At 50.9% G+C, this 26,395-nt stretch overlaps 1 protein-coding gene across 7 annotated transcripts in view; it reads left to right on the forward strand.

The window, feature by feature from the left end:
- Window positions 1-26,395, forward strand: part of LOC144153871 (GATA-binding factor 2-like) — a 357,267-nt gene that overhangs the window by 276,565 nt on the left and 54,307 nt on the right. For all 7 annotated transcript variants that reach the window (XM_077685603.1, XM_077685602.1, XM_077685609.1 and 4 more), the window contains exon 2: window positions 10,831-11,146. In XM_077685603.1, coding sequence (XP_077541729.1) covers window positions 10,831-11,146 — 316 coding nt within the window. The remainder of the gene's footprint in view (window positions 1-10,830; window positions 11,147-26,395) is intronic.

The raw sequence follows: 26,395 nt of genomic DNA on the forward strand, positions 1-26,395 counted from the left end.
GTCGGCAGTGAACGGAAATTATCTCTGATAACTAGCAGTTAATCCGCATTGCAACAACGTATATACGCTCGACGAATGCGCTACTCTGCTGGTGAAATGGCCGGACTCGCCTGAAGTCCTGCTCTGGATATGAATGTCTCACTGCACAATAACAACTGGAATGGCCCATAGCAAGATATCCGTGCTTTCGCGTTAAAGTGGACGTGTGTACAAACTGAGCGGTAACAGGCCAGTTTTTCGGCAACTAAAAAAAAAAAAACAGTGGGTAAAATGCTAGGTAAGCCCAAATATATGCCGTCCGAATTTTGCATCGGTTCGCGCCATTTCGTCTTCTTTAGTCTCGTCTACAGTGTATACCTCTTTCCGCGAGAACGAACTCCCCTCGACTTCTCCAGTCTTCCTAATACCTCTCGATTCATTGAGGACCAGCCTCCTCCCAGCGTATACACACACCCCTCGCTGCCAACATTCCGAGTCCCGCCAAACTGCAGGGCGCCCCCTTTCAACGTGTTCAGAGCGCTACTCCGCAGATCAAACACGCGGGCGGGTAGCGCACTACATCATGTACAGGATCCCGGGCGTGGGGCCCGTTAATCGCTGCGGGAGAGCGCGTGTGTCCAGCGAGAAATGCCCATTCGCAACAGCAAACAACCTGCTTTTTTTTTACTTTTTTGTTTGTTTGTTTTCCACCAAGCACGAATGGCTCGGCGGTGCACACGGCCTCGCCATGTAAAAGCCGCTCAAAATCTGGGGCGCAATTTTCTCGAAAGGCGGCGGCGGCGGCGGTGGTGGTCATTTGCTGCAGGGGGCAGCGGCGCGCACCCACCACCCCGGTCGGGCGTACAGGTCGGCCTGCTGTACGCACATTCTACGCACACGCGCGCGCCGCGCCCGCCGCACCGTACGCCACCGCGCCGAGAAAGAGGGGTGAGAGGAAACAGCACCAATCACCCGAGCAACGCCCATTTAGCAGCTAACACCGAGGCTTGCTCGGGGGCGAGGAAAACTGCTGGGATGCATGCGGTGGGGAGGGGGAGGCCTCTGTATGTCTCCTTCAACGAGTCTCAGCTGCTGATAAGTTCGATCGTCAATTATCCGGACGCAGGTCGTGTGCTCGCGGGGCTTAACCTTCACGAGAAATCGTGTTTGTGTGCGGGCGTGATTTGGGGTGAGTTACTCGAGGCGGAGATCTCTTTCCGTCCTGTTCGCTACGAGCTGAAGGTGTGTTTATATTTGTGAAGCTTTAAGTCCCGTTCACACTTACGACTGGAGCGAAAAATGCGACGCAATTTCTGTCGCTCAAGTCGCTCTTGGCACGGCGACAAAAATTGGTCGAGCCGAAACGGCAAGAGCGACGTCGGGCGACAAGAGCGACGGAAATTGCGTCAATTTGGTCGTTTTTGGTCACCCCGCTGGTAGGTGTGAACGGGTCTTTACTTTCTATGGCAGGACCCGCTTGACCATTTTTCCTGCGAGAAATCATTATGTGGTTGGATGTTTTTTTTATGGGGGAGGGGGGGGGGGGTAAAGAGGGGTGGCTGAATTATACTAAGTTACTAAGTTCGTGACGCAATAGTCGCTTTTTTACTCTGGCGCAATCATCTTCCCCTCTCTATCCGTCAACAAAACCCCAAATCCTCCGACGCCTTCACGTGCAAGTGTATTTGCCAGTCGCGATTACGTGCTGCACCATTAATTCGATTCGAATCATAAGCGATTCGTTCCACACAATTATTATGCTTGAACACCGGCCCTCTTTCGTTACGATTCTCTCTTCGTATTCCATTTCACAATAAGGAACGTGTCGTATATCAAAAGTGGCACCAGAGTATCCTTACCAATTAAAATGTGAGTCCACCGCAAAATATTCCCGCTTGCGCGCTCTAAAGGGACTCTGCAACCGTTCCGATAAACGCTTTCACCCTTTCCTTCGCTTGTGGAAGCACTGCGAAAACTGTAGTTATCGCCACCATGGAGCGGCACTGCGTGATTTGCTCGTCGCAGCAGATACGCCTTCCGTATCTGTCTCCCTCTTGTGGATTCCTTTTCAAAGTGCAACTGAAAGAACGCCGGCCAACAGCTGCTACGTCGCTCTAATGACGTAATTCCAGCGGTCGAAGAAGTCCAAGACCGGGAAAGAGAGAAAAATCTTTCGAGCAACTTTCTAAGTTATCTAATTTGAATAGATTGATTGTAGGGTTTAACGCGCCGACGCAACGCAGGCGATGAGGCGCGCCGTAGTGGAGGGCTCCGGACTAATTTTGACCACCTGGGGATCTTTAACGTGCGCCGATATCTCGTACACACGGGCGTTTTTGCTTTTCGCCTCCATCAGAAAAGCGGCCGCCGCAGCCGGGAATCGAACCCGCGACCTCGGGCTCAGCAGCGCAACGGCTTAGCCACTGGGCCACCGCGGCGGGTATCTAATTTGAATAGAGCAGTAATTTTTCGCTGAGGTACTTTCGGGTACCCCCTAATCTAAGTACTGGATGCGTTAGTTTACTACGTTCTGAAAGCAATCAAAATTTCGAAAAATGTTGAAAAGAGTGTTGCACGGTCCCTTTTGAAGGCAAAGACAATTCGGCTTTCCCTGCGATGTTTATTATTGAAAAATACTGTCACCTTTTTTGTCGAAAATTACTTAGACAGGCTGTCTGGCAACACTTCACGCCGCAACTTCGCCAGAACCAGAGTTCCCCGGGTCTCGTGTGCCCCTGTTCTAATCACGTGCCGGTACGTTCACCTGAGCGTTACGCAGAACGTACTAAACAAACTCTTCCACCACTGGCCACATGCCAAGGGAGCACGCTGGTAACGCGCTCGGATCCTACTTAGGACACCCGGGTTCACTGTGTGTTTTTGTGAGCACAGATGTGTTTCAGGGGCGGAACCACTTACGGACTGTCGGCGTCTCATGTCATCGTCGTACGCGTCGTCTCATGTATATACGGTACTAAAACACCGGGAAACTCAACGCCTTGCGCTATAGAGCTTCGTGTTTCAAAGACAAGAGACTTTTGCAGCAAAGCTGTATACCTCTACCACCAACGTTTTCATCTCCGTTGGCAAACACCCCAAGGCGCCAAGAATACACTTATCCACTGCATGCTTCGCGTTTCGAAAGGTTTCATGTTAGTGGAGATTGGGCCCGGGATGTTCTTCTGTGCCCCCCCCCCCCCCCCCTCTCTCTCTCTCTCTCTCTCTCTCTCTCTCTCTCTCTCTCTCTCTCTCTCTCTCTCTCTCTCTCTCTCTCTCTCTCTCTCTCTCGCTGCTCGCTGCTCGCTCTCTCTCGCTGCTCGCTGCTCGCTCTCGGAATTTTCCTGTTTTTTTTTTTTTTTTTGCCGTTTAGAGCGGCGGTGATTGGCTGTTCCGGACAATAATAAAAACGGCGCTTGTTTTTGGCCCAATGGCTTCCGCTTTAATATCCGAGAGCCAACCAGGCGCGGACTAAGCAGAATGCATTCGCTAAACAAATAAACGCATTAAAAGCGTATACACGCATCGCAGCGAAGTATGCCTCTTCAGATCCCATAAGTTCTGGGACTACGTAACCAGTATGTACCTGGCAGACTCGCCAAGCCTGCTCGCGCGGCGCGGGACTTTCAAAAATGGAGTCGTGAAACAATCGTGCCGTTGAAAAGTAACCGACCCACGTGCTTTCATCACGCAAGGTCTTATGATGTCGCTCGCTTCGGTTCGCACGAATCACCGGGGCTTTCTCCGTCGTGAATATATACTCACTGCTTTGTGCTGGATGGAATTGCTTATGCATACAGCGAGGGCCCCGAAAATCCAGCCCTTTTGACATGAACGCTACAAGGGAGAGGGTGAAGCTTGCGAAACACCCCGTTACACAAACATACGACGACTTGACCGAGTCCGCGCTTTCGTCGGCCTGTCGCATTGCCTTATTTATGGAACTTGCTGCATTAAATTGCGTCCTGACTCCCCGTCCATTTTTTCTTGTATCTCCGGTCTTTGAACACGAAATTTCTCTCTATTTTGCTTCGCAAAATGGCGCCATTCGTGTCAAGACCGTGTGTGTGGAGCGAACATGTATGACGAGCCCATCACGCGAGGTTTTTGCAATGACACTTTGGTAGGTACACCTTTTGTAAAAAATTTTTAGGCCAATCCTAAGCCTTCTCGACCACAAAGAAGTCAAAGAACACGCTTTACCTTTCAATGTGATGAAAATATTTTATTACGGTTAGAAAGAAAGGTATTATTTCTAGATTTCCGGCATAAAACGTGTCAGCCTAGCTCGGGCTGGAAGCTTGTACATTAATTTTTTTTTTTTTTTTGCGGCCTGCGCACTTCGGCTTGGCCTCGAAATTTTTGGCAAAGACTGTACATGTCTCAATGAAAGCAAAAGTTTGTGCGCTACGCTCTCCGTGCGAGCAGGCATAGTCTGGCCATCGCCATTATTATCAAGAGGAGCTCAACCCGCCGGGAATATATACCGTTGTGGTGACACCACTGTAGTAAATCGTGTTTTGAACTTCCCGCGGAAAAGTCACGTGGTTTGGGTGAACCCCACAGTCAAGAAGAGAACTACGAAGGGCGGATGTACAGCCATGAGCAAAAGTTTACGGACCATAAAAATGTCAATTTTACGTTATTTCTGAAAGATTCTGATAGCAGCCCACAAACTGTGGTATTCATGTGAGACGTCGTCAAATTACCAAAGTATCGCAAAAATACCGCACATAATACCCCGGCCTGCCGTGCGGCAGAGAACTAACCGAATTGCTTCTTTCGGGGTCCGTAGACGTTTGTCCTCTTGACGGTACGTGTAGCACGTAGCGCGTGATAGGACTTTTGCGGTTTTGTGAACTTGGAGTAATTCTACGCTCGCTGACATGCATGATTCCCGGTTTTGTGCCTCATTTCTGTGTCGCCACTAACGCCGAAGAGCGGTTTTCTCACAACCCCGTGCGAACTCGTCGCGCGGTCCGTTGCGCTGTTTGTTGTTGAAGCATGTTTAGTTACCTGGGAATCTTAGTGCTGTTGTTTGTAACTGCAAGGGCAATATAGATACTCCGGGCAAGATCCGACCGGTACGCAATGTCAAAAACAAAAGAAAACAAAACAGGAAATTCCTCCACTTGTAAAGGCTGCTTCTCCGTAAGCATGAGATTATTGCGGGAAAGCTCCAATAAAACTTGTAAGGGCATCCCTTAGCGCGGAACAGCGTCTGTGGTATTCGCCTTCGGATGCGCATGCGTATCGCGGCACTGGACGCATGACGACCACACACGTTCCTCCCGCCGCACTGATACAGATAAGTAACCCCAGTTAATAACAGATTAATTGATGATGTTGACGGCTGCCTTTGGTAAAAATGCGAGAGAGCGAAATAAAAATTGCTTCTCAATTCTGCCCTTGGGACATGACGAGGTAATTGAAAGATAGAACTAGACTGGGTTGCTGGATTCGGAAATTTATTTTAGTAGCGTCAAAACTCAAAGTTCGGTTGTTTTCTAGCTTCGATGGACTACCCGCATTATGAGTTGACCGTGTAGTGGAGGTTTGTACTGATTTATTTGGTTCACGTATGTCACGTTGTAAATCCAACGCATGTTCAGTGTTTCTTTCTCGAAATTTGGGCTCATTGATGATGATAATACTACTACTACTAATAATAATAATAATAATCAAAAACTTTCCCGATATACTCGCTAAAACCTTTCGTCAGTTACCTCCCCCTTTCCCATTTCGGTGAAGAGGCGGAATTCCGTTTTAGATGCGACGCTCAGAGCATCTCTTGTCGGCCGCCCTGTCCTTCCTGCGTGCGTCCGTTGTTGTCCGCGTGCGTCCGTTGTCCGCAGCCACTCTCCCCCTCTCCTCTCCGATAGGGAACACTCTCTCGCGAGGGGCATTGGATTGGATTCGATTGGATTGGCTTGATTTGGCTTGGATTAAATTAAAGTGGATTGTGTTGGATTGTGTTGCGTCATAGCCGGGGAACTCTCTCCGCGGTCTCCTCTCCTTCAGGCGCGCTGCGCATATGACCGGTGTGCCGCTCTCCGCGGCCTTTCGGTCGACGGTTGCTCTCCGCTTGCGCTTGAACCCCCCTCAGCGTCGCATCACACCAGGGTTCCCGCGAGGGGAGGTGGGCGTAATTTTTATTTTTGCTCACTGTCGAAAGGCGCGAGGACGAGAGAAGTGAAAGTAAAGCTAACAAGATATAAGCGAAAACATACGTGCACTCAGGGCAATACTGTGGTTCTGCTTCATCACAATGCACTCGATCGACTAGCCCATGCATCCAACACAAAAATCACTGCGAATGACGATGTCGAGCATAAGGTATAACTCAAAAAGTTTGGTCTGCTCTGTGGCATCAAGCATGAAAGTATGGCGTTCCGCATTACCGCAGCGCAAACCACATTTCCGAATCAAATCGTATGCGCATTGTTGGCTGCATGAATTGGTCACCTGGGTGCATGCACTTCAATGAAGATGAATAATGGTAGGGCCTTAGAGTGTGCGGTCTCGGCGTCATTATTGTTTGGCTTGGATATATCAGAGAGCTCGCAAACGAGCTTAAAGGAATCCAGTATTCATAACGCTAACTACAGACCGGGCTGCGGGCCATGAGGAGCATGTCGCGCACATGTTTCTCGCGAACTGTATAACCACTGCCGATAATAACTCTTTAGCCGCAAGCTACGCACCAACCTCACACGACTTCGATATCTGCTCTATCGCACTTTGCAGTGTCCCTAAAAATAAAAAAAAATAAAAAAATGAAACAACAATCGGAAGTTTAGGTAACGTAGCTTCGGGCATTCCGAAGTTTGTTAATCATTTGTTTTGAAGTGCTTTCTTCAAAGTGCTTTCCTCAACCACGGTTTGGACCTAAAGGGGAGGTGTTTGAACCATTGGTCTTGAGTTTCCCAGCGATGAACCGCATCCGTTTAGTCCCATTAAAAGCACAGAGGGGGCAGATCTGTGCATACTATTTATTTATTTATTTATTTATTTATTTATTTATTTATTTATTTATTTATTTATTTATTTATTTATTTATTTATTTATTTATTTATTTATTTATTTAACAATACTGCAGGCCAGTAAATTTGGCCCTGGCAGGATGGGCTATACAGGATACATACTACACAAAATCAACAACAAAGATCACGAGAAAGGGAAGACCAGCGCACTGTTCAACCATCAATGTTTACAACGTGAGACTCCGGTTCCTTCAAAAAAATCAGCGGATTTAAAAGTTCGAATAAATTAGTCAAGCGTGCAGGCAAGACTTTCTTCTGGCGTCAACGAAACCTTTTTTTTTTTTTTTTTACGAATTTTGGTCACAGCAGTATGTGTAAAAAGTTCCCACACGCAGCAGTAAGGTTGTATTAAGTGCTGTGAATATTTATTTAGTTCACTTATTCTATGCCATCATCAGTTTCTCCCGGCTTTAGTGTAGCCGATTAGCCTTATGCGTATATATAACAATGTTCAATTTCACTTCGCAGTTATCATGTTCACGATCACATTAGCTGCGGCCCGTTTGGTTTGTCGCTCATTTACATAATGCCAGCTTAGCCGAATTTCGTTTGACTTTTAACTGAAACAGTTACTCGTTGGCCTCAATCGTTCAAAAAATGTGTTTTTCTGCACTCTCCTATTTTTATTAAACTTTAAACTTGAGTTTTAAGCAGCACACCCTAGATATAAAGATTGACGATTGTCGAATAATTTAGACCACAGGCAGTTTTGAGTTGCTGTCGGCACCGGAAAAAGTTTAAAGCCAAAATAATATTTCCCATGCTTTAGGGCCTGTGAGGCATGTATTTGCATTTGTTTTTTCGGCCATGCGTTCACAGTCCTTTGCTAGACGTGCACAGGGCCGCCAGAAACATTCTGGCGCTTTCTTCGTTTCAGCCACATGCTATCGCGTGCCTTTTTTCCCAACTCGTTAGAAACATCCATGTACTGTGAATGGCAAAGCCTTGGCACGCCTTCGCCACGTATACGAGACAGATGTTCAGACATCAAAACAACTGGTTTACTTCGCTGCAGCCTGGCGTTAATTATCTGTCTAACCTTTGCCTTATAGCACGTTGGACACATTTGCTGTGTGGAGCCGAAGAGCCTCACAGTGTGCCTGCAGGCAGACCGTAACGGGCGCAGTTTTCCAGCGGACAAGGTTATCTTCTGATGGTTCAAGCGCCAGACAGGCAGCTACAAAGGAAGGGGCTTTCCGCTGAAGTTGTTTACGACAATCTGTCGTTTTTAACGGAAGGAACTCGCAGAAGGAGGAGCGGGCCCGTGGTGTATAGGCGCGCAACTATTCAACGTCCGCATCGCCGCAATGGAATGCCATAACGTGGCGTGAATGCGGCGGCCTTTCCGGATGTTTGTGATATCTCAGTCGCTTGTTTCTAGTTTTTAAAACCATTCGGGTGAAATTGGTAAAATAACTGTTTCGGCGTGCTGATAAATCAACATTGTTGAGGGGCGCATGGAAGAATTCAGCCATCCGTGCAGTCGTGGGATTGCAGTTGTGAGAAGCAACCTTTCGAAACTGTGACTGTATATATGCAGCAGCACTTCAACCGACCACTTAAAAATGCTGGGGTTTTTAAACGGTCGATGAGCACTTCGAGCTGCAACGGCAACTGCGTGCTCCGTGCCACGATCGACGGCTTGCTTGCTTGCTTGCTTGTTCGGCGAGAATTGCTTATTTCTTATTTCATGTATATACTCAACCACTTTTAGGGCAACGGCCACCTTTTTTTTCATGCACAGCGATGCATTCTCGTGTTCCTGAGCAGGATGCTGCTTTGCATGGCGTCTGCCTACCCATGCGATAAATCTCCGCAATCGTAGCATGACGTCCTATAACAATCTACACTCGTAAAATGCACCAGAGACGACTGTCTAAATATAACAAAACAGTGCTTACACCATGAAATCGCGCTTAATTGAATTCCGCGCTGAAGCACATCTACTGGAAGCAAACGTAAGATATCCGTCGGCGAACTTGACGCCGTGGCACCCAGAGCCCATAGGTTCAGGCTACCTATTTTCAGCCATTATCATTGGCGAAGGGTGTTCTACATTCAAGGGTAAAATACCGTCAGACGGAATGCTCCGGAATTCATTCATTTGGAAAGAAGCCGACGTGGCCACATCAATAAAAGCCAACTGAAAGCTGAAAGGCGCGTAGAAGTCTGAGTACCTGTATTCAACCTAGCCGGTACGGAAGAACAAAGGCTGAAGAAGAGGTCACCTGGAAACATATACGGCATGTTAATTAAGTCGTTACTATCGCTGCGTAACTGCAGGTAAAACGGCGCCTCGAACGGAGCTCAAACAGACGTTGGGCAGACAACATAACGCCAGGCACACGATTTAGCGCACGTGTGTATACGGCTAGTCATTCTTCGCGAAGTATCCAATTCTTGGTACTCTGACATAAGCACGACATTTTATATAAACCCCGCTCTAAATTCGCGCCCATTCTGGATAAGTTATGTATTTATGTCAGGGTTGCCTCCGGTGCCTATGTGAAGTTCGGGGCAAATAGTCGCTTCCCAGAACAGAAAACTTGCTTTCCTGCCTTTTGAGCTAAGCTTTATGCTAAGGTCTAAGCAACTGTCTATTCCTTTTTACGCCTGCCGCAGTACCCTCAGGACAGTGGCCAAGTGATTTACCGTGTCAACTGGTCACTGTTAGTTCTGAGACCTAACATGGTAGGGGGTGATCCTGTTAGCTGGATTGTGTGGGACGGCTAGGCATACGGGCATCGTACAATGTGAAACTGTGCATGCATCATTGCATCATCTGCTGTCACAGCAGATGATGAATTTCAAGGGGAAGTTATAGTGCAGTAAATAACTTAAGCGGAGAATTATATCTGGTTCATCAGTCCCGGAGCTGCAGTCGCGACTTGGCGGTCTCTTTAGTTGCTGGGTGGTTAGGTCACCGCTGGTCACCAGGTCCACCCACGACGGGAGGAGGGGATGAAACAGGTGGTAGGGCTGGGTTGTGAGCCCACCCGATGATGACGTGGGTTAGGGTGCCTCTACACGCGCCTTGGGAGTGAAGCACCAATGCCATCAGCAGAGCCTGCGCGCCATTGTATGGTAGTCCTGAGCGTGCCTGGAATATATCCACGTTTGGGCGACGCAGAAGAGACGTACATACGTTTTCATACTTTAAATACTGATAACATCTTTTAATGTCCGCAATGTGCTGCGCATGCGCCGTTAAAGGAGCCATGAAGAGAAAATACAACTTCGTTAAATTTGAAAGAACTAGGAATCAGTATCTCACTCAGCTCCATTACAGCCCCAAAAGATGTTTTTTTAACGAAAAAAAGCAACAAGTGTTTAAAAACTTTCAAATTTCGCGCCACAGTGACGTGTTATGAGCAAGAATGACGTCATACGGGCCAACAATAAAACACAATTTTCAGTGCGTTAACTGCACGTTAGCATTCAAGTGATGCGGTCAAATGGAACTAGAGGCCCCATTACAGACGCCCAGTCATGTGTCGTCGCGACAGGTCAGTTAGGCGGCCGCCAATCGCACAAACAAGGTTCCGTGACGTCATAGAAAAGTTGTGGGAAATTGGCTAGGGGGTCGCGACTGCTTCACACGTTTTCTTTAATATCTCCGTTATTTGTTCGAAGATTGTGATGATATTGGTATCATTGTTATCGGCACTAAGCAGTCTTTCTAATAAACCCAACTTGTATTTTGTCTTCATGGCTCCTTTAAGGTGATTCACTAGCACAGCTTAAATGGCCGAGACCCAGGACTGACGAGTAGAAGAGGTCTAAGCCTCGTCCCTCTCGCGTTTTCTCGCAGGCTGCGAGCAACCACGCGAGCAGCAGCGTCAGCCCGAGCCTCGGCCACCACCACGGCCAGCACGGTGGCGTGAGCGTCGGGCTCGGCTGCCCCACGGCGCTGTGCCGCGCCTCGTCGCGCAGCGGCAGCGACGCCATGGAGGACCAGGCCGGGCCCTGGTCCGGCTACGAGGGCCGGCAGGACCCGGCCGTGCTGGCGCAGGAGGACATGGACATGTTCTTCCACTCGCTGCAAGACGGCGCCGGAGGACCCGCCGCCGCCTCCTCCTACTACGCCAACCAGAGGGCAGCCGTCCACGGATACCGGCCCGCGCCCCGTGAGTCTTCTTTTCTCTTTTACTCTTCTGCAATCGGGATTGACCCGCCGAGCCCCATAGAGACAGCAATCCGGCAGCACTGCGAAAGTTGGGAGCTGGCAGCCTTGGTGTTCAGAAAAGGACCTGCTGTTGGGCGTGTTGGTTGTGGTGCAAGACAACGGTTATTAGTGCAGGCATACAACCCGCATTAGAAAGGGGTCATGGACTGGCGCCCATCCTGTTCATGTCCGTGTTTTTGCTCCATGACCTTGTTTGCGGCGTTACATGCAAGGCGCCTAGGCGATAAAGGAGCAACTTTTAGTTACGCCTTGCCCTATATGTAAACGGGTGCGGGTGAATATATTCCTAAAACATTCCCCATTAACTCCCTGGGATGGACGCGACAGGGCGCATTAACGGTTACACCTCTCCTATTAACGCCGATGACTGCCGGCCCAAGGTCCACCGTAAGCAGTCCAGTACGTACGGTATGCGACATTGAAAGGAATCCTCGGGCCATTCACCCGTTCACTATCCGGGGCTGCAGGCGTATCGAAGGGGACTGTTTATGCGGTCCAACACGTCGACCGAGTAGACTGATCGCATTTCTTCTTTCGCACAAAAAAGGAGTGCCCGAAGAGCAGTTGAAGAAATTGTTATGAAGAGGGATAGGAGGGATGATGGAAAGAAAGCAGAGGAAAAGGATGTGCTAAGTGTGAAGGCCGCCATTTCATTGTTTAAGAATAAGATGAACGGCTGCGGCATGCTTGATTTCCTTATGATCGAACTCGTCCAGACATGGATAAGCCTCGGTCATATGTACCTTGCTAAAAGCCTAAAAATCAAACAAAACAAAAGGCGAAAATGGGTCTTTACAGTGCTTGTATCGTACAAGGTTTCCAAATGCAGAGCACGATCGTGCCAAGAGGCCGCGCAACATTACGAAACTGACTGGCGCACCCGAACCACCTCCCGTTACCGCGATCATCTCATACCGGAAGCTCATCGAACCACAATCAGTCGCGACAGAACGGGATCGGTTTACAGCGCCCGGCCTCGTTTAATGAACCGCGCATGCCTGCGCCGTGCAAGGTTCGAGCGCACGAGCTGACAGCCATTTCAGTCGAAGCAAAAAGCACGCGCGATCATCACCGGCACTCTCGGGATACGATGCCTAGGGTTCGCCCCATTCGAATCATGGCGCCAAGCACGCGTTGTTGCATAGCAGTCGCCGTCCGCTCACGACCTCGCTCGGGGCGCCACTGGGCGGGGAACGGGAGCATTTTCCCCCTCATCGATCTGCCCTGCGAACAGGCCTCCCCGCTAAGCACACACATTTAAAGGAACACTGTTGCTCCTCCGAGCCTCGAGCCTTGCGGTTTCAACGATGGCGAGCGAGGCGAGCACTAAAAGGGGACGGTTGACCGAAACACGATCTGCCAATTACACAAACACGTGCTCTGGAACATTGCCGCAACGAGGAGCGAGTGTGTTTTGGTTACGAACCCTCCTCCCTCCCCGACTCTCTTCTTGGAAGAGGATGGCGGCACTGAGGACAGCGGAGACGCGAGAAGTGTAACGAGGCGCAGACAAACGAAAAATGCACGGCGTGTGTTGCTGCCGGACGTCTGTCCCTAGGAGGGTTCCTCGCCTCTCGGTACTGCAGTTATGCGCGCGCGTGTAGCAATGCTACCCCATGCACGATCATCGCGTGGCGGCGGCCCCGGGGTGGCCACTTAGAGGGGAGCGAACGTGAGTGATGCCCGCGCTATCGTGGAGGGAATGCCAGGGTGGAGCAGTTATCGGAGCGCAATTAATATTCGCCCGAAATGAAACGAGCGATGCGGGCCAGTCTCGCTCTCCTGATGACCTCGCCGTATAATGGTGTTGCTACTCGGTGGTGGCAGCGGCGCCGTCATTACTGTTTCTCTCCGGGGGCGAACGTAACGCAAACCACGATCAATGTGCGGCCCGCCGGCAAGCACGTGTGACCGAAGAGATCGATCTGTCTGGGCCGAACGTGTCGGAAACAAGGACACATTGGTGCCCTCCCTGCAGGATTTAAAATTAATCGCGGTAGCGCTTGAGAGTCAACGTCGCCAGCCACTACACTTCAGCGTCGGCTGCCTCAATTAGGTTTTCAGGGAACGAACAACAACCAACAATTCGGGCTACATTGGCATAACGCCGAGATAATCGACCATATCACTCTCCACACCTGGCTATTAATGGGTGACTGACGTGCTAATCGCGGTATGACCCACTGCAAATCATTTTGAGCGTTTATGAAGCTAGGACATTGGCATACAAAGGAAACCGTGTTATCCAAAATGTCGCTTTATTTTCAAGTGTTTCGTGGTCTCTTGCGCGCATTTTATAAAGAGCACAGCGTAACTGCTTTTAACAAAATATCGCTTATGACGCAGTCAGTTTCCTGTTTAGAGGACTTCGTTCTGACGAAGAGTTCACTGCATACATTGCAGACAGTTTGGGCCAGCCGAATTACCTCAGTGGGGACTACAGGGTTGCCCTCAGCTAGGATTGAATACGAGGAAACAGCCGCTGTAATGACCTCTTAAGGTTAATGCTGCTGAAACTAAGTGCATTTTTATTTAGTTGTTGTTGAACTTCAAGCGGGAAGTGCGTATGGCTTCGCAATTCTCTTTGTTTGCCTTCCCCGACATTCAAATCTGCATATCAGGTTTTTAGCGACTTGTCCGCCCCAGATATATCGGCCGTTCCGGCCAGCGGAAAAAGACCCGCGGACATTCACGAGACCTTCTGTTTTATCTTCTTGCCGTTCGTTGACTTAAAGCTGCGCGTGATTCGTCTGCCTATATCGCATCGGCGCTAAAAGCCAGGACGTCGTATTGGCATGTCGTCGCCATTGTCGCGGATGTGTGCCGGCGCCGACCGCACAAGGCCGTCCCTTGGGCGTGTGTGCGTGCATTTGAAGTCTTCGCTGTACGTGCAGATAGCACTTGGAGACGCAAATGAAAAGTGCCCCGGGCTTGTCGTCTCGCGAATTGGCTCCGTGCCTCCGGAAGCCATCTCCGCCGCTTCGCATCGAAATACGCGCAAATTGGCCGCTCGAAATAAATCACTCCGCCCGCCGCTGTGGCTCGTGAGCCTGGCTAAGACGTTGTGCTGCTGAGGCCCAAGGACGTGGGTTCGATCCCAACCGCGGCGGCTGTATTTTACGGGGGAGGCGAAAAAGAAAAAAACGTCCGTGTTAGCGAGATTTCGTCACGCGCTAAAGATTCCCAGGTGATCCAAATTAATCCGGAGCCCTCCACTACGGTGGGGCTTATTGTTTATGTGCGGCTTCAGCATGTTTAATCACGCGTGGCGAAGATTCAAACCTCGAAAAGCTTACAGAGAACGGGGAAATGATCGACTAAAAGCATCGAATATCACGTGACATATGGGGCCACCGTTACGGTGACTTGTAGGATGCTTTGCCATGAGACATTGTCTGCAGCTCTTCTAATATTGGTGAAAAGGGGGTGACCGTTCGCTCTTACAGTTTCGCGAAGACGCAAGCGGAATGCCCAAGTCCCGCTAAACCTGAAACCAGGCGCCGTTGAGACGTAGTTTCTTGCAGCACCGTCGCTTCAAGCTATCTTTCCTCCTACATAACAGCACCGCCTATGCGAGAAGGTCATCAGCAGCTGCGTATTTCTCCTCAATCGGTTGGCCACCTCAGACGCCGATTATACGGCTCTTGATGCTCACCGCTGAAAGGCACTATGATCGCGGGCATCAATCCAACAGCGGGCGTATCTAAACAGCCCTCGTATATGAAGAGCATTGGCGCCACTTCCAACTGCAGGAGGCTATTACCGGACATTATTCTGAGCTTACACGTCACAGCGTCCTGCCCATCGGCTGGTTACGAGCCGAAGAGGGAACAGAGGAAAGACGTCACGCTGGAAAGGGGGCCACGCAGCGGCAGCAGTACTTCCCGAAGGAGGGGCCCGTAACCGCCGTCGTTGTGGGGGACATCCGGAGGAGCTCCTGCGGCTGCACGCAGCGCGGCACAACGACGGGCGAGCAGCGCGGGCCGCGGCGTTGGCGAAGGAGGAGGCGAGCACGCGCGCACGGACCAACGCATGTGGTCACGCGCGACCGCTTGAGCAGCCTTTTGTTTTCCACCTGGCCAGAAGAGAGGCATTTCTGATGCAAATGCGGCCACATGCGCGCTTTGCTCGCTCACGCAGCCAGAGCCACCGTAGTGACAGGGGACAACAAAAGTATACGCCGCGCCGCCGCGGCGGCGCCGGCGGCATTGGTCAAACGCCGCTGCTCTTTGCTGGGTGCTCTGCCCTGCACCACCACCACTGCTGCGACAACCAGAGCAGCGAGAAAGAAAACAAACGTAGCTGGGAACAGTGCCGCGGAAGGGGGTCCCTGAACTCGGCTTTATGTAGCGACGCGGCTGCTTACTGCGCACCTGCGGTCGCATATTAAGGAGGAATTTTGGAGAAAACTTACTCCGCCCGTGAGAAAAAAGGGGAACAGGCCGTTTGCTTTTCTGAAAACTATGGCGGCGTTCGGAGGCAACTGCCCGGCACGGTTTTCAAGAGACATTGTAGCTGGGCTAGTTGGTGCATGCATATTAAGTTTCAGTGTCCCAGCAGTGTCCCGGTCACTTCTTTGTTAACACTTAGTCCTTTGTTTTCAATGTTCAGCTGGTTCATCTAAACTTAATGGTTTTCGAAACGTTGTGGTTTTGAGCATGCTCGTCGGTTATAAGAGGGATTGAGGGTAGGTTGTTTGAGGGTTACGCGTTTTCTGAAAAACCGGTGTGTGCTCTGAGCTGAACTTTTGAGCGTAACCGCTGTTTGATAGTTTATTTTTAGAGGGTCTCTTTGTGGGCTGGCATGTGAAAAGGCACTAAGCATATAGCGTAGAAAGTTATTTTGGCTGATGCGGTTTCCGCCTCGCATTATTGAAGAGCTTTGTAAACGCTTGCCGTGCACTTTTCTTTACGATCGGCCTTGACGATTTCGACTGGCTTCGATCTGACTCCTGCGTATTGGGCCGCCGCTCTCTTCTGCTCCTGTGCAATGGGACAGTTGACTATAATCTGCTTGTCTATTCGTCCCTTCGGCTGCGTTCCTCTGCTCTCTCCATCTACGGTGTACTGGCGTACATGATCACCTCAGTCGAATTTCAGTTCGCGTTGTGGAACGCCTCGTGCTGCGGAACACTTTCGAAAGGGCCACCACTCGCTGCTTCCATGCACCGGGAGCGCCGAGAAAATGTTTGTAACACCCCCCGAATGGCGCGCGGCCGTGTGCCACTTTGCGACTGTTACAAACCCCGGTCTTCGCCGAGCGCTCGCTCTCGTACTCGCCTCGCTGTTGTCAAACAGAGAGAATTCACGACAAAATAACGAGAGGAAAGTTAGCGCTTTCAAAACTCAATCAAACACTAGCTTGACTCGCGCATGCAGCATCGTCGTCAAGGGGGGCCCATCATATAAAGTTGGCGACGAGCACTTTGCCCGCGCAGCCCACGCGTCTAAACGTCCGTCCGCAAACCGAGCACGCGATGGCGGGCTTGAGAAAGGTGTGCCCGTGCCAGATGCCCGAGGTGCTTCGAGCAGATAGGAGAAAGGGGGAAGGGTCTGCCACGTCCCTGGTCACACCGCCTCTAAGATAAGACAGACTCGGGGTAGTGTCGCATCTACAGAACGATCGGTGACAACAGCTCTCCTCTTCTCGTAACACGCGGATATCACGAATACGTCGTGATAGTGAGTGCAAGATTGCCAACCAGGATTGAAGAAACGATTCCGTGGCCGGGAGGCGACTGGCAGGCCTTCTTATCTACGAGGCGACGAGCAGCCCGACGCCACGCGACGTCGCGCTCTGCGGCAGCGATGACGCTGATGGCGAGCGTCCTTAAAGACGGGGGCGATCACAATCTCACCGGAGGGGGGCTTAATATACATTCGCCGCATTTACCTCCGCGGGGACGCCGGCCGCCCAGGAACGCCACGCTGGCGCGCTCCCGTTGATGCCGCCGTGGCTGCTGCAGGAACACGCGGCGAGGCCTACGCGAACCCTTGTCTCCTGGTGGCCCCGTCTCGCCGCAGTATGCGGGCTGGGCCATTCCAGCGAGGACGTCGTCGCCTGCGTTCTGCCGACGTGCGTTGCTGAACGGTCGATCGACTCGCTATCAACCATTATCGATTATTGTGGCGGTGGTATCTGGCATCACCTCACCTCAGACAGAGGGGGAAACTGTTGAGGACCGAAAGAGAGGCCCTAGGAGCGCAAGTTGTGCTCTACGTGTCGTGCACGCAAAAACTACCGCTATCCTTCGTTCTTTACACTGCCGTCACCATTGTTGCTACGTCTGAATCTTCGACGCAACGCATGGCAATCCTGCTGACCCTCGTTAAGCGTTCGGATGTGCACGGGGCTACCATGCGGAAACTAACCTGCGTACTCGCGCTTTCTCGCAAAGCTCTGTTCCAGTACGTTTACCCTGACAGCGGCCGGCTGGCGAGTCTGCAGTCGCTGCCCAGATCAGCGCGTATACGCCCGACTTTTATCAATCGGCGGTTCGTCCAGTGTCGGTACTAAACAATGCGTCCTTAACACACAACGGCAGGATCCACAGCTTTAAAGCTCGGACATAGCTTGGACCCACCGGGGTGGTGCGATTAAACGCGCGAAGAGGGAAGAGCGCCCGGTTAAGAGAGAATTCACACGCAAAAGAAAGCTCCAGACCAGAGAGGGAAAGAGGGAACTGCCTTATCTCGCTTGCCATCATGCATATCAGTGATGAGCCGGGAGGAGGCAACTCCCCGAAAGCCTCGTGCAAGCTGCGGGGGGCTGGGTGCGCGGCCCGGCGTTCGCGAAGCCGCGCGAACTCCTTGGCGGCAACGCACCGACGAGCAACAAGAGAGAACTCAGACGCGTGGACCGGAGCTTGCATGCCCGCGGTTTGCGCCGAGGGCCTGCTCGTTTTCTCGCCCATCTGGGACTAATTGGGCCCGAGCGCCTGCCACCACGTCTGAGCGCCACGGCGGCATAAACACGCTGCTCGCTCGTTCCCTCAGGCTAACCAGGTTTACCGCCCTGATTCAATATTCGACTTTCCCCTTTTCCCCACCCGCCGACTCCTCTCTTCCTTTTCCCTTTTTTTTCTTATTTTACTTTCACCCCGCCAGCCTAACAAAGGAATAAGGCTAACACGCCGAGGAAGAGGGCGCGCGCAGATCCGGCTGGAGTGGCGCTTGTGTGTCTGTTCTTTTGGTTTAACCCGTGAGTGATTCGCAAATTGAGAGGGTGGGAAGGCGAAGTCTCGGAGAAGTGAATGCGATCCTTGTTGCGCCCTGCGTTTTTGCCGTTATGTCATGTGACACGAGTGAGTTTGGGGAAGCACGGTGGTTGCTCGTGCGGGCGATGGCGCTCTTTAGGGAAGCGCGTTGTTAGCTTTGCACGAACGCTTTTTGAGGGTATTCTACTCGTTCAGAGTGTATGTTGTGCCATCCTGAAAGTTGCGCCCCAAAATAGGTTCTAACGGTGGGGGGGTGAACGAAATGATCTTTTTGTTGCTCGCTTTCATGTTTAACTGTTCGCGACAGTGCCATTGAGAGAGGGAGAGAGATATACTAACGCAACGAGTGAACGAAAACACTGGTTGTTTGAGCTCTTGATTGATTGATTGATTGTGGGAGTTTAACACGCCGACGCTACACAGGTGATCAGGCTGAACAGATTAATGTTGATCACCTGAGGATCTTTAACTTGCACCGAAATCACGAACACACGGGCTTTTTCTCTTTTCGCCCCCATCAGAAAAGCGGCCGCCGCGTCCGGGAATCGAACCCGCGTCCTCGTGCTCAGCAGCGCAACGCCTTAGAAACCGAGCACCACGGCGGTAGATATATACAAATTAAGAACTGTATAGAAATAAAACTCGGTGAAAAGAAGGGGCTTCCGGCTGCACTTCTTATTTATGATAGTCAGGCTTGATACTAAAGAGGGTCTGTGAGAATCTGAAGGCTTGCACTGCAATTGCAAAAGGACGTACAATGGGGCTAGTTGGTGGTGTTTCATATCGAACTGCGCTACGTATAAAAAGGACAAATAGGACGCTAACAGGACTGGACTGCAAGCGCGCACTGCAGCGGACTTCCAGATGGCTGCGTGTTCCAAAATAGTAATCACGCCCGCGATGACACGTTAATAAAGAGACTTTATAAATCAATACAATTGGGCCAGAAAACCCCGCCGCTTGTCCGAACGCCATCATGCGACGGTGTGTGCAATGAAGTTTGGAGGAAAAGGCCGATTCCACGAAAAATGAGACGGTCTGCATAAGCAGGCGGAACGGCTTTCAGGGCTGCGAGGAGAAGAAAAATAACTCGCAACAAACGGGGCGTCGGTATTTATAGGCGCCTGTGTCGAGGCACTTCGCGTGCTAGTACAGATCGCGTGGATCTTGGCGAAGCTTCAAAGTCGCGACGCGATGTCACGCTCCTCCTGGCCAGCCCCTGTCCACCCTCTCACACAGGGAAGAGAGTGAGAGAGAGAGATCGGCAAAGATGAAGCGAGAGTCGTGGTGAGAGTCGGATTCGCGATAAAAAAAAAACGCATTTCTGATTGAGTGGCATCAAGACACTCTGAACGGGTTTCTCTCATTGCACTCAAACCCAAATTCCTCGCGCGTATCACGCGTAACCTCGCGCGTTTCAACGGAAAACGAGACTCACTGCGAGTCAACACGGGCGGGGTGTGCAAGTCTGGATGCGAGGTTTGAGGTGGTTGCCAGGCGTTGAGAATGTAGGGCACTTCAGGTGTCGGTCGCCCCTTGAGGTCTCTCTCTCTCTCTCTCTCTCTCTCTCTCTCTCTCTCTCTCTCTCTCTCTCTCTCTCTCTCTCTCTCTCTCTCTCTCTCTCTCTCTCTCTCTCTCTCTCTCTCTCTCTGTATAGTGAAAGTTCGTTCTGGACGTTATTACGGGATTTTCCTTTGCGTTTCGGGAAAACGGGAAAGACACGTGGAGGTTGCTGGCAACAGAGACAGTCGCTTTGGCAACGGATGTTGCGGAGCAAGGCGGTCGCTCTACACATGCTGCCGTGCATGTTTCTATGTCGCGCAGAAGCATCGCATGACGACAAGACAGGGCGCGCAATTTGAATAAAACCAGTGCTGTGACACCAGACATTAATAAATTCCGTACTTGCACCTGCGTGATCTCACGACGCGCAAACAGGACAAATCAGGTATGCCGGGTCTTTTAGCGGGCTTACTCTGCCATATCGTCATGCAGGGCGCCGTGGTGAGACAGACTGTGTGGAAGTGGGACCTCGCCAGGGGCCATCGTGTATACATTTACCCTCAGGATATCCTGCGTAGTAGTGTAAAGGCTCATATTTTCGCCACATCTTCTAGGCTACCATTATCATCGTTACTACTTTCAACATTAGCGAATCTAAATAACCGTACTTTTTGCAATAAAGCTTTGTCTCCAAAGACGATTATGTTGTTTGCTTTCGCCTTTGAACACCCCTGGATCGGTATATGCTTCGCTGTTAGAACAGGATCTTTTCCACTCTTTTCCTTTCTCCATCCTATTTTTTAGCATTGCACGCCTTTACTCTTCGGTTCTGTGTGGCAACGCACCAGCTGACAAATGCGGACAAACTTGAAGAAGGAGCGTGGCGTCGGGAAGTCGTCGGCTAGCAACTCTTCCTATCCCACATCCTGCACAAGCACTGCACTCCCAACGCGGTCGGCGATGAGCTTCCATCAACTCACGCCGTGGTAGGCAGCTCACGACGCGACTGCTCGGGCGGTGTTTCCTTTCGCTGCTTGGATTCGTATCCAAGCTACAAGGCACAGGGGAGCTTAGCAACGCCTCCTATAGATACACAACAGCCGTCACCGGAATCCCCCTTCACCCTCGATATCCCTTGTCGATCCATCACGCGCTCTTTCGCCACGCTCAAGATGAAACATCCCTCTGCTCTCAGGGTATACTACAGGCCATCACAAATAGTCCCGTCGTCCAATTAGAGTCATCTCTTTAGTTAACGACACCACTGTCGGGTCTTGTCCAAGCAACCACTTGGCCGTAAGTTCCGTAACTTCATATGATCAGAAGAAGCAAGCTCCTGTGCATTCTCACTAAAGTGGCGTTGTGGCCTCACACCCTTATTGACGACTTCTTCCGCACTTCTTTTTCGTTCGATTTCGGGCTCTCAGAAAGTGACTTTGATCGTCACGTTCTCCTTCGCTGCCGGACGATACTCGCCTTGGTTCCTCAAGGTGTCGGCTTGGGTCCGCCGCTGTTCCCACAGCGCGAGACAGGGATGCGATGCCTCCTTCTCCAAGCCAAACAACGTTTCAGCCACGCACGTGCGAAAATGCGGAGGAGAGGCTGCGTGGCGGTGCGAGTTTTCGCTCTTCAGCACTCACCCCTTTTCAAGTTTCAGGCAGCGCCGTCCCGGGTGACGAGGTAATGACCACCTGTCAGTTCAGCTCGGCCCCGAGACGCTGCCGCCTCCGCGCCGCATCGTGCTCACCTGTCGGACACTCAACTTCCGTAGCCGCGTGATATACCGGCGGTGGAAAGAATATGCTGCAAACCACCTTTTTAACGGAGTCGCTTTGATCGAACTCTCGTTTTTTTTTCTCTCTCTCTCGATGTTTTGCACGGTCCCAAACACAGGGGAGGAAGTCATTGCCGATTTCAACGAATCACCGTTTATAACGAAGTTAGTTTCTTCTTCCGAGGGCTTCTTTACAACGAGGCTTTGCTGAGTAAAATTCAACTGGAACTACCTTTTACGGAGTGAGTCGAAGCGTATACCGCCTGATCCGTTTCTTCGTGTGTTCGGGGCAACTAGATCCTGCGGGTGAACAGTGTGACAACAAAAGGGGTAAAAATGGTGGAAGGCATCTAAGCGAAATAAACACGGAGGAATTTTGACCCAACCACAGCGCATAGTTTTCTTAGCGTAACAACGCGATGTTTTGACTCGAATGCGTCCTTTGCTTGTCAGCGGCCTTTGGTGCACCAGTCGGTGATGTCGGCTGGGACGACACACCGGATGGGCTGGCGGGTTGTTGTTTTGTAAAGCGTGAAATATATCTTGCGCGCATTAAAAACGAACCAGCCAAAATAACCGTTCAATCACGTTGTGAAACAGTGTGCCGTAACTGGGCGCATGAGATGGCCGCAAGGGGCGCATAAAGGTTTCGCTCCGCTGCAGCTGTATAGGAATAAGGAAAACCTGTGCATGAATTTGCTGCACAGTGAAATAAAGATGACTTGCTCTAGGAAGCCACGGGTAGGTGTCATAATACACTTTAAACCGTGGTGGTGGCTGAGTGGCTAAGGCGTTGTGCTGCTGAGCCCAAGGATGCGGGCTCGATCCCAGCCGAGGCGGCGGTTTTTGGGGTGGAGGCGAAACTTGAAAATTCCTGCGCGTTGAGATTTCGGCGCTCGTTAAGGATCCCCACGGGGTCTAAACCAATCCGGGGCCCTTCATCCGGGGCCCTCCACTACGACGCGCCTCTGCAGTCGTAGCTTCGGCGCGTTAAATCAATCAATCAATCAATCAATCAATCAATCAATCAATCAATCAATCAATCAATCAATCAATCAATCAATCAATCAATCAATCAATCAGGCACAGTTGCAGGCGCAGTTCACATGGAGGCAAACGTCATTGTGCGTGTACAGTCATATGAAATGCGAACACGAAAATATCAACCAGAACACGTAATTGAAAAATACTCTTCGAGGAGGCCAAATAATTGCACGCTATTGGTACATTTAGAAAACCACATTTCCCAATTTTATTACTGCGATTAAGCCACGCGTCAATATGACCTGCATGGAAATTAATAGCGCTGTTGGTGCGTTCTGGTCCATGCACGTTCGTGTTCGCATTTCATTTGTCAATTACTGTGAATGGCGTTTGTGAGCACTGCGAAAACCCGGGGATTAACCCGGAGCATATTTCACCTGAACCCGCACGTATAACTGCGCCACGCTAAGCCTTAGTCATAAAACTTAGGGCTCTTTCCATCGCAACTACTCCCATGCCCTCGAATGTCCCCACGCAACTTCTACACGCTGCGGCTACGCGGGTATTGCCTCTCCGGCCCCTACGCACACAGGTATGACGTGCATGCACGCACCATCGCAGTCGCTGCGTACCGCAGCATTGGACGCTCGTCGCAGCGCTGTCGAAGCGACAACCCCTTTTCCAAACAATGGCCGGTCTCCCCGAAGCCACTTGCGCATCCACGCCGATTGTTTTGTTCCAGGGGAAGCGGCGCGGCAGCCAAAGATAGCCTCCGGCACTGGCTGCAATAATGGCGGCCAGCGGCGGGGAAATACTAATAAGACACCTAGCGGACCGGTGACGGCGTGAGAGAGCGCGGCCCGGGCTTTCTGATGCAAATTCCGCGCCGTTCACCCGAGGACCCACAATTAGTCCGGCTCACTGTCCGTGTCGCCAGCTACGTGGGCAGTGCCGCGCCGGGCGAAAATGTCTCACCCCGAAGCCGAAACGTCGACGACGCCGTACATTTGATGTCCCGTCAGTGTGGGTAAATACAGGGTGTGCGCACTGCCTAACTATACAGACCTGTAGCGTCTTCTGGCGGAGTGTTGTTTTGCTACGTTGCTCGCACGGTAATTAGCAGTCGGGGGCCTTTAACGGTACCAGCAGGGTTCTCCACCTTCAGCCGAACATGGTAACGACGTGTAGGTATAATTAAGGTTACTGTGATCGGCAATACGTGGACAACGGGAAAATTAAGAGCTAAAAATACGAGCTGCGGTAAGATGAGAATGTTGGGAGTGAGGACAAAGCTATGTGTCCGCAGTGCGAAAGAAAGACCAAGTGAATGGTGAGAATAGAAACGAGGATAGATACGTCCGTACGGGCAGTTCAACCACGAAATAAATGTGCCATATTCGCTGCCTTTTAACAATCGCTCAGTGACCGCAAGGCAAAATCACATTAATCAAAATCCACTGCATACACCGTGGCACAACAAACGTACGTTTCGTAATCGCGATTGAGACAGCATTACTGATCGAATTCGGTTTTACCAAACATGCTTCGCTTCCGGACATCTCTTTCGTGTCTTATCTACCCGCTGCCCCCGTTCCCTCGAGAGAACTGGCTGCCAGCCCCGGCCACTACGGGGCGCAGTGATAGGATTCAGACGCGCGAAAAAACAAGGGGCGCTTCATTAATGGTCCGCAGATTAGTTCCGATCCCCGTCGGCTTTGTAAGCAGCGTCCCCACTCGCGTTCGTTTAATTGCTACGACCAGACTATGGCGACTAGCGCAAACCCCTTTCTCTTTTCCACATCCGCGAACCCGCCGCGGAGTCACGGAACTTGAAGCAGAGTACGGCGTCTCCCGCGCACGCACACACGCACGCCCCACGCGGGCGGGGTCAGCGCCAGCGGATGGCACGGACAGAACCCAGGGAACAGAAGTCGCTCGCGGCTTGCCCGACATGTTGGCTGTCTAATTGCGCCCTAATGCTCCCTGCCACTGGCTGGCTCGCGCGTCGTCGTCATCCCCCGGGGAGAATTACCCGCCGTGCCGCCAAAACAGCAGCAACAAGAAACCGACCCCGGGGCGGAACAACAACGACTCTGGTTTGTGTCTCGAAGCAACCGCCGCGAGCTGCGCGGTTGTGGTTTCGCGTTACTCCATGGCTAAAGCTGCTCTGGGGATTACAGCGGGCGCGCGTAGGGCCGTTCGAGTGAACTGGTTGTTGCTGCTTCGAAAAGCTTAAAATGAAACGGAAAATGAGGCGGGCTTTCGGAGAGTGACGCTCAAATCTACAGAGGGAAGAATTGGACGTGCTGCTTGAAACGCGTTTTCACCAGTAGCTAGACTCTTTTCTGCGTACAGTAATTACGTACGCATGTCCGTGCGTGCTCTTACAGTCAGTTCTCAGCTTGCGGTCAGCTTATTATAAATTTGATTCAATCCATGTCGTCCAACCCTTCGCTCCAATGCCATGCTCTAGATTGTTGTTAGATTGGCTGTGTGAGTTGAATAATAATCCCTTAATTATTATTATACTTCACAGAAATCCCGTGACTTAAATGTTATTTAACCGTGTTCTAAGGCGGTGTAATTTAACAGGGTGAGGATTATACTTCGCATCGAAACGATTTAGGGTAAAACGGAACTGTGATTGCAGAATAATCTTTAGTGATGTACGAGAGCGGAGCTATATGCGCAAGTACTTGAAGCATCACCATGTGGTACATTAGGCAGGGAATATGTGTTCGAGCGGTGAAGATAAAAGAACCTTAAGATTGATACAGAAATACATTGATAATACAAGATTTCGGTTTGTCCGGTCATTATAAACACAAATTTATGCGCATAAATTGTTGCAGTGGGCAGATGACAATAGTATAAGAGGATTGCTCGCTTTCTTTGCAATAGTAGTTGCATTTTGGCAGGCCTAGGTGCAACAAGATCGCTGCTCCGACCACCTCTGACGTCGAGAAAGAAGGCGAAGTCTCGCACCGTGGGAACATTCCTAAGCGCCCCGAGGACACGTCACTTTCCTTCGAGCCATTACCGCCTGCTGAACGGAACTGCGCATACTTTTCGCATACCTCGTTTTACGTTTTTTACGCTCACTAAGTCGTCAGCCGTAAAACGAGTACGTTTTCCAACACCGTGCAGATTTTTGACAAACAGCGTGCACTTCGCAGCATATAGGTGAACATCCGGCTGTATACAGCTCCGGCAATTCCTTCGGAGTGACCGGCCGTATTGCGGTGGGGGGTCTTGCCACCGAAGTGGCCAACCGACCACGTGTCGTTTGAAATGTGGAAACTCATTGTTCAGCTGTCAGCAGCGAAAGAAAAAGAAAGAACGAGAGATAGAGACACGGGGCAAAGGGAACAGAGGTGTGGACAGAATACTAACGACTCTCCGCTCTCCCCGTTCAGCCAGGAGGGAATAAAAACGGGGCGGGCGGCATGACCGGTAGGAGAATTTCTTAAGTGGCAGCACTCGCTGACTAAGTCCGAGTTTATGCGTCGCTTCGTTGTTTTTTTACTGGCCTATTTTGCTTTTGTGAACAATCTACTTTGTGAGAAGGGTTCAGGAAAAAGATTAACAAGCATAATCACGCTGAGCGACTTGAAAAATGGATGAAATCAGCCGGAAAGTAAAGTGTTCCAACTGTGTTATCAGAATAAACGGACATACAGAAGAACTTTATTTGGCTACTGCCGGGGCGATTA

This window comes from Haemaphysalis longicornis, unplaced genomic scaffold (assembly GCF_048455015.1).
Source record: "Haemaphysalis longicornis isolate Haplotype H1 unplaced genomic scaffold, Haemaphysalis longicornis Haplotype H1 scaffold_9, whole genome shotgun sequence".
NCBI classification, from domain to species: Eukaryota; Metazoa; Arthropoda; class Arachnida; order Ixodida; family Ixodidae; genus Haemaphysalis; species Haemaphysalis longicornis.